Here is a 9,056-nt window from a genome sequence, read left to right as displayed (position 1 = left end):
TCGCGATTTCAGTCCCGCCCCAATACGCATTTAGAATACAAATGTAGTAATAAGTATTTTTCATATTATTTCCACGGAAACGTACGAACGTCTTGATATTTCGTCTCGGTACAAATAGTACCGAGGTTGACTGACTGAGTAATAGTAGTAGCATAACAAATACGAATGTTTCCTAGAAAATACGATGGAAAACATGCAATTATGCACTACCTACGTACGTCCGTATGTGACATATATTCAAGAATACGGCAAATAATTCAAGGAGTAGGTACAGTATCGAAATTAATCGCCGAGCGTTAGCGCAAGTCTCCATTTAAGCTTGGGCAAAAATGATTTCGTATATCCGTATGGTCTCCTCTACAGGTCGCAATTCTGAACCGATTCTCGTGAAATTTTGTGAGCAGGTTCGATAATTAAATAATTGTTGTTTGTAGTTTTTGGAAATTTTTCAAAATGGCGGAGTGATCATTTTTTCAGTTTTAAGTTAAGTTAGCGAGGTCTGATACAAATTTTATTACCACCTAATCTCAATAACGTCAGTAACTATGCTTATAGTGCCTTACCAATGTAGCCAACTTCGAACAACTGAATCCTTAAATACCTACCTAAACTTATTTAAGGCGAAGTTTATGCTAAAATATGCATTAAGTTTGAGTGGGGCGGTTTCCGGCCCATCTGCATTCGAGCTGCGTCTCGACTGTTCTGTTTTATTGTCGAGATAACGCTATCGCTGTCTTGCTCTGTTCGGGTAAGGACGTCGCGTTAGACGCTGTTTTTACAAGCTTTTATTTAACCTTTTGAACGCTTTATGTCATAAACACAAACATCACTCAAACGTCAAGATCCTGGGCGCAAGCGAGCTAATGTAAACCCTACTTGTAAGTGTGAAGTGAAGGTTACTTTGACAGCGTCCGTCATAACACCTATAGTGGTCTTTGGCGCGATGGGCACGACCTGTTCTTGGCGTTGAAAAGGTTAACTTGCCCTGGTTAGTTAGTGTGGGTCAAATCTTGGAAGCTAAATTTGACTCGCTTCCCGATATCCAATTTTATCGCTTACTGTACTTTTCTTTCCACAGGCAACGTCAAAACAAAAGAAGGTTGCTTTACAGGCCTAGGTGTCTAAGGCTGTATGAAATTCCTTTATATAATCATCTTCACTCATCGCACCGGATACATAGTATTTTCGGATCTAATCTGAATCAACGGAAATAGAATGTCATATATGAAAGAAAAAGTGAGTGAGTGAGTGAAGTGAGTGAGTGAGAAGTGAGTGAGTGAGTGAGAGTGAGTGAGTGAAGTGAGTGAGTGTGAGTGAGTGTGAGTGAGTGAGTGTGAGTGAGTGAGGGTGAGTGAGTGAGGGTGAGTGAGTGAAGAGAGTGAAGAGTGAGTGAGTGATAGTGAAAGTGAGTGAGGGAAGTGAGTATTTAACAAAATAATTTGATTAGTTCTCAACATTTCCTAACATAAAGTCTAAAACAGCGGCATTAACACAAGTACGCCAGCTGTTCGTATCTTATAACGAAATCAGTGCAAGTTGGCTCCGTCTCTATAACAAGCCAGAAAGATTACTCGCAGTAATGTATTTGAAGAAAGAGGTTCACTGAACGGTACTTTACAATGCGCAATGCGATTAATTTTATAACATGTTTTACTGCTGTCGAAGAACGACTTTATAACTTCTATTCGCTCTAACAGATAATTCGAAAACCGAACACAACTTTTACTCGCTCTAATTTCTTTGTATTACAATTTCTAGCAAAAAAACTAGACCAGACCAAGAGATAGACTATATTTGTGACCTTAAAAAATTAACACCTAATCTTCCTCAAAAACTCTATTGATAGGTGAAAACCGCATGAAAATCCGTTCGTTTGTCGTCCGTAACGTTTGAGTTTATCGCTAACATACATATACAGACAAACGCGGCGGGGAAGTTTGTTTTATTTATTTATCGTATGACAATTATTTTACTCTATACATTGATTAACTAGTTTATAATCTAATCTATAAGGTGTATAGATGTCTGCATTAAATCCAATAGCTAGTTCACCCTGTATATCGAGTATTTATGGCTGTTTTTCGCAGTTTTTCCGAATACATTGCGAGGCAGCTGCAAGGTTGTTTATTATTATCACATTTTCCAATATTTATGCATTCAATTGTTTCATTCGTTATACTCGTATTTTCCACTTAAAAATGAAGGTATTTTTAATGTACGATGTTCATATTTTATTAAATTGTATTAATAGCAGAATAGGGATGTGACACATGTTGAATTGTATTACAAAATTTAGTAAAATAGATAGCAAATGAGCAGTTTATCTCATGGATATTAAAATAATATATAGAAATTATACAAAAGTACATGGTCTGAAAGTTTCAAAATAAGAAAAAAAAAATTTTCTTAAATAAGTAAGAATACCATTCGATTCCTTACATTTTATCCAAAAAAGATTGTATAGCAACTATATACATAAACGCAATATTTCACCGACAAAAATGCAAATTTATTGTTTTGCCCATACTTCAAGATGGGCTCTCAGTGACAGTGACGTCACGTTGTTTTGCTTGCAGTGGGTCCCATATAGACATTTTGATCCTAAAAACAAACCTGATCGAATGATACCATTAATAAAAAATTGTCAATGTAGCGTATTGTGTAACATAATAATTATTATACTTCTCTCTTCTCTTAATCCTCTCAAGATAATATTCAACATATTATATTTTTGTAAAGTAATCTATTCCAAACCGCTCATTTCCTAATTTATATAAAATTAATGATTCAAAAGCTTCATTGGGTAGAACAGATAAAAAATATTATTTACCTTTAGCCGAATCCCCTGAAATCTCAAGAGCAATGTAGGATACAACTGAATAATCATCAAAACCTCTTGAAATTTATTTACATTCAATCGATATTCGACTCTATATATAAAACGTTAGGGTTTATTTTTAGCTACACAATGACATAAGAAGCGACGTTGTTAAATTTTTCTAATTTTCAAACAAGAATACTTTATAATTTCTTATTGGGAACAAAACGCGCAGTCTTAATTACACCTTAATACAAGTAAGTATAGTCGTTTTTTGTATGCTGAAGTTGTCTGATATAGGTGGTTTTGAAAGTTATAGCATTAATTGTTGCAATTATTCATGGTAGTAATTATCTTGAGCCAGCTAAAGCAGAAAATGATGATAAGAATGTCTACGGAGAGTAGTCACACCATTAAAGTTTAAGTATTAAGCGGTAAAAAAATGATTAATCATCATCATCATCGCGTTGCCCCGGATTTTTGCCACGGCTCTTGGCAGCCTGGGGTGAGCATGGCAAATAATCCCAAGAATTGGCGTAAGCACTAGTTTTTAGGCCCGAGATACAGTTACTTTGTTTTACTTACGTAAACTACAAGTTTTACTTACGTAAGTAGGGACAAAGCTATTTGTTAGAATGAGATACCGATATGCATCTCTCATTCTGTACTATAGCTGTGTCCCTACTCACGTATGTAAAACTTACAAGTGTATCTTGGGCCTTACGAAAGCGACTGCCGCCCGATGGGCTACCGCGAAAACCGAAATTCGCAAATTGCGGGGATCTTTCTCTTTTACTCCAATGAAGGCATAATTAGAGTGACAGAGAAAAATGCCCGCAATTTGCGAACTTCGATTTTCGCGGTTATAGCCCTGATCTTCCAACTCAGAGCGTAACCTAGCCTAGGGCTTATTGTGATGAATCCAGGTTCCACACGATGTTTAGCTTCACCGAAAAGCGACTAAATTATTAAATAATAATTCGTACATAGGTTCAGCAAAACTGTTGGCAAGTTTCCAAAATTGCGAAAGTTCCACATGGAAAAACATCGGAACCTTCTCATATGTTTTGTATGGGTATCGAAATTTGTCATTTTCTTAATGAATCACGAGTACATATACAGGGTGTTTCCTGTAACATGAGCAATAAATTAAACAGTAGGCTGTACTCCTCAAACTGATCAACATTTGTTCAGCAACTTTTAAAAATAACTTATGAAGTTTATTCTAAGATGCAATGTATTGCAAATTTTGTTAGATTTAAAGCGTGACAAGCAACGTCAAACAAACTGATATCAGCGTACATTGAAGGCAATATTTATTTTGTATGGAAAAGAGGAAGTCTAAAGGATTCGTAATTTTTAAAAGTTGTTGAATAAATTTACTCACGTTACAGGCAACACACTGTATTATATTTCATGTATGTACCTATTCGTGATGTACTGTATCATTCTTTACAAAACTCCCCATCGGACGAAGTCTTTAACGATCCCATTTATGCGTTCCATAGCGAGCTGGTTGGGTATGACCTGAAATAAAATGAAATAAATTTATTTACAGTAGGTACATAGGTAGGTACATATGGGGCTACTATTCCGCACTAGTGCGTAAAATAGCACTTTTCGTGCGTATGTCGAAACTTTAAAGTGCCATATGTACTGTAAAACGTTGTTCGATACACGTGCGAATAGGTAATTCGCAACTCGTGTCGATTTAAAACACTCCCTTCGGTCGTGTTATAATTTATTGCCACTCGTTACGATTTTCCTCTTTTTCGCACTTTTATCGAAAATAACTATTTCAATAGAGTTGCACAAAAACTGGTACTTTATGTAGCTGTTTAGCCGTGATAAATGCTCATTCAGTGAACAGTTCTAAAAAGAGACTTGACAAGCATTTGAAACTATCAAAATGAACACTTATCGTAAAAAAACCCGGCCAAGTGCGAGTCAGACTCGCGCACGAAGGGTTCCGTCCATTACGCAAAAAAAAACGGCATAAAAATCACGTTTGTTGCGGAGCTCCACGTAAATATTTATTTTATTCTGTTTTTAGTATTTTTTGTTATAGCGGCAACAGAAATACGTCATCTGTGAAAATTTCAACTGTCGAGCTATCACGGTTCATGAGATACAGTCTGGTGACAGACAGACAGACGGACAGTGGAGTCTTAATAATAACGGGACCCCCGTGTTTACCCTTTGGGTACGGAACCCTATAAAAAAGTGCAGTGATATACACGCATCAGCTTTCAGCTGCTAGTGTATTAAACAATATAATATTATAATAATAATGTTGACGGATTGGTGGCCGCTTACGGATGAAAGAAGCGCCTGGCGTACGTTGGCTCGTTGGGTGGATGACGTTCGAAGTATCGCGGGGTACTTTTGGATGAGACTAGCACAGGACCGGGACAAGTGGCGTACAAGAAGAGAGGCCTATGCTCAGCAGTGGGCGACCGAAGGCTAAAATGATGATGATGATAAATAATAAAGTTAATGGCAAGCTAACCTGAATTTTGGATATGTCTCCATCCAGCTTGGGTGCTTCTTCCGGGGCCACTGTCACCATCCCCACCATCATTAGACCCAAGAATAGACCTAAGGGTCTCAACTGGAAATAAGATTAATGTTAAAGTAAGGTAAATGCCTAAAAGAACGATTGGTGGACCTACAAAAAACTACGCTGACACTATATTTATTTATTTGTTTTAATCTTTATTGCACAAAAGACCTTATAGTATAAAAGGCGGACTTGATGCCATAAGGCATTCTCTACAAGTCAACCAGCCAGGATATATTTGCGATGTAACAAAATTGGGACCAGAAATCAGGCTCCATTGTTTTTGACTTTCATGAACAGAACAGTCGTTATTTGTTTTTCTGATCTAATCCTATAAAGAGCCCTACTAGTTATCTATCCCTTTAGATTGAAATACCCGTCACTCTGATTTAGTGCTTATACGAATTCTCGGGATTAGGTTGTTGAACTTGTCGAGCGATCCCTAGGCTCTCATAGTGAGCCGGGACAAAAAGCCAGAACATCACACGGATGTTATAAAATTCCACATGTAACCTAATATTTGCCTCAAGGATGACGCTAGACCGGGCCGAAGCTTCCTGCGCTTCGTTTTCTATGGAAGGCACCTCGTGATCACCGATCAGCCGTCATAGAAAATGACATGTCGGAGACCTCGGCTCAGGCACGGCACGATCTAGCGTGAGTCATCCTTTATCCACATGCGTGAGTATCCTGGGTATGACACCCATCAGCCTTACCCTAATCAGATCTGCATCAAATGTCTCCCTAGGATACACGTTCTTCACGTCCACATTAAGCTGCTTCAACGCCAAGGTCAGCTGCTTGAAGTAGTGGTCCATGAGCTGCTGGTAATGGAGACGGCGGAACTCCTCATCAGAGCCAGAGAAGACGAAGTGCATCAGGTCGCCCACTGGGTTCCCAGCTTTCACGGTTTGATAGTCTATAGGGACTACCTCCAGGTTACCGTTCTGGAAAATATGTTTAGGCTAGATTGCTCACTCCCATACATCAGTTTTAGTACCAAAAAGACTATTAGCATCTAGCATCGAGTAGCGGAACTATCAGTACTGCTACTTGACAATATGTAGCACCGACCGGAAAGTCTTATGCTGTTGAGATAAGACTTTCCGGTCGGTGCTACATCTATTGTCAAGTATAGCAGTACTGATAGTTCCGCTACTCGATGCTAGATGTAGACACTGAAATTAATAGTCTAACTGATGTATGGAGTGAGCACTCTTGTCTTACTATATTTCTCTATGGTTTAGGTTAGCAGGCAAGCCGGAGCGTATTTATTTGCTTTGTATTAAATTCTAGCGACCCACCCCGGCTTTGCACGGGTTACACAGAACTCTTAAACCTTCCTCAAGAATCGCTCTAATGATAGGTGAAAACCGCATGAAAACACGTTCGGGTAGTTTTTGTGTTTATCGCGAACATACAAACAGACAGACACGGCGGGGGACTTTGTTTTATAAGGTGTAGTGATATGTGTTCAGTACGGCTACCATCAGTTTGGCACTAACATAAACGCCGTCGAGAACGTAATTTACTTTCTATACATCTCGCTCGTACTCGCATATTAGTGCAAACGAGATGTATAGAAAGTAAATTACGTTCTCGACGGCATTTATGTCAGTTTTGACACTGTCAGTGACTCGTGGTACGGGCTCAGTTGTCTCGAAATAGGCAAGCTGGAAGAAATCAAGTTTTATGGGAGCCCTGATTTTGATAGCTTTTATTATACATATAGTTAGTAGTTTTACCCCTTTTTATTACAAGAACAATGATCTTTAGAAAGAACTTGATTATACCTACCGGTAAATGCCTGAAGTTATTCTGAATTATTTTAGATGTAGAGTTTCAGTTAAGAATGGTGTTATAGTTACGAGCCATTTTGTGTTGAAATGGCTATTGATATATCCGAATCCCTCGATTTTCTTCAACATCGAAGTTTACATTAGAGACTCACATTTTGAGGAAAGAAACTGTGTAGATTACAGACAGGTTCAGCCCTAGTCACGCTTGATCTACTTAGTTTAGTTTATACAGCTATGAATCAAATAGGTTTTATATATTAAAATAAAAATAAAAAAACTCACCCGATGCCTGTGCATTAAATTGCTTGGTCTATAATCTCCATGAGTCAAAAATATTTCATCCTTCCTCATCGTTCTCATCAGCGTCGCTATATTCTCTGTCGATGCGAAATACTTCTGCAGGCGTTCCTTATTGTCACCCTTTAAACCTTCACATGCACTATCAACCGCCCTTTTTAGAAGCGAGTTTATCATCTCACGATTGTCAGATAATATAGATTTAAAATTACCAACTAGTCTTGTGAATTCATGAGGATTTTCATCGCGCAATGCTAGACCAAGAGCATGAAATTTTGCCAACTGTTTAACTGCTGTAGATGCATATTCCCAATTGAAAGTCTTCATTCTATCAAAGCTCGTAAATCCTTTTGCTTCAAGATTTTCCAGAATCAGAATCTCCTCGTAAGGGACTAATAAGTGCTCGTAGTATTTGGGTATATACAACCTGTCTTCTATAGGGACTTGGCGTTTATTGTAAATTCTTTTGAAGTTTACGGCTAGTTCAGAGTAAAAAAGTGCTTCATTTTCATATAGCCTGGATAAGGAGTCATTGTTTTGTCGTGTTTTCTCGTTTGAATTGGCGACTTTGGCAAAGATATTTATATCCTGTTTTAGAGGTTCTGAAATTGTAACCGAGTACAAATCTGTTGTGTAATTGGCTCCTCCAGACGAGATTGGTTTAATGTCGATATTGCTTAGTAGATAATTTTCTTTTATTGCGATGTCTTGAAGAAATTTCTTCACTTGTTCCACTCCTTTTGCCATACCTATTATATATGTTTTACACGACTTTCTTGTACGGGTAGCACTTGAAACTGATGATATGCCTGCAGTTCTGTTATCATGAAGTATCATTATTGTGATTAAGTTAATCCAATTACCAAAGTTGATAACGATTTTATACATTTTCAATTCACTATTATCTGTGTGTCCTATTTATAGTTTTTATGGTTCCGTACTCAGGTTCCGTACCAAAAAGGTAAAAAGGAAATGATGCAATTAGGTGGTTTGATACCTATCTACTACAAGACGACTTACTACTACTTCTTTCTAGCAAATTAAGACATGTGATTCACACATTTATAGATTAACTTTACAAATGTAATGCATAATAATTTTACAGTGTTTTTTCACGAAAACGTTCATTCAAACTCAGTACTTTTTGTACCGAAACTGACTGAAATAGCAAGATAGTTTCGTTTCTGAAAATACGATAAAAATAATTATGCACTACATCTGTACACGTATTTCTTTTATTTCGCTTTTTACTGATTTCAGACAAAAAAATCTATATTCTTGCAGTTAAAAATAAAGCTCCGGTCTGCGAATGACACAGAGTGCTAATGAATATCTCAGAAAAGACGATAGATGGTAATTAAAAGGGAATTAATGTTTAATTAGAGGTAATTAAGGCGCGTGTTCTTTCTGGGGGGCGTGCTGGAGGGGCGTGCTGGCTGATGGAGATTGATGTGACGTCTTTTTACGTCCAGATTCTGAAGACGTTTTATTGGATTGCTAGTTGACTAATGAAAAACTAATCCGTCGTTAATTAATAGTAATACCAACTTAAATATATATTATGGGACATTATTGCATTACT

The 9,056-nt window shown here is 37.5% G+C and overlaps 1 protein-coding gene across 1 annotated transcript; it reads right to left on the bottom strand.

The window, feature by feature from the left end:
* Positions 1–6,040: 6,040 nt before the first annotated feature.
* On the bottom strand, positions 6,041–7,651 carry LOC134655464 (uncharacterized). Its single transcript, XM_063510928.1, has 2 exons — positions 7,460–7,651; positions 6,041–6,325 (listed from the first exon to the last, which is right to left on the bottom strand). Exons 1-2 carry the CDS (start codon positions 7,649–7,651, stop codon positions 6,041–6,043), a joined length of 477 nt encoding a protein of 158 aa, XP_063366998.1.
* Positions 7,652–9,056: the final 1,405 nt, after the last annotated feature.

This window comes from Cydia amplana, chromosome 16 (genome assembly GCF_948474715.1).
Source record: "Cydia amplana chromosome 16, ilCydAmpl1.1, whole genome shotgun sequence".
Taxonomy (NCBI): Eukaryota; Metazoa; Arthropoda; class Insecta; order Lepidoptera; family Tortricidae; genus Cydia; species Cydia amplana.
This window is presented reverse-complemented; position numbering and strand designations above follow the sequence as displayed.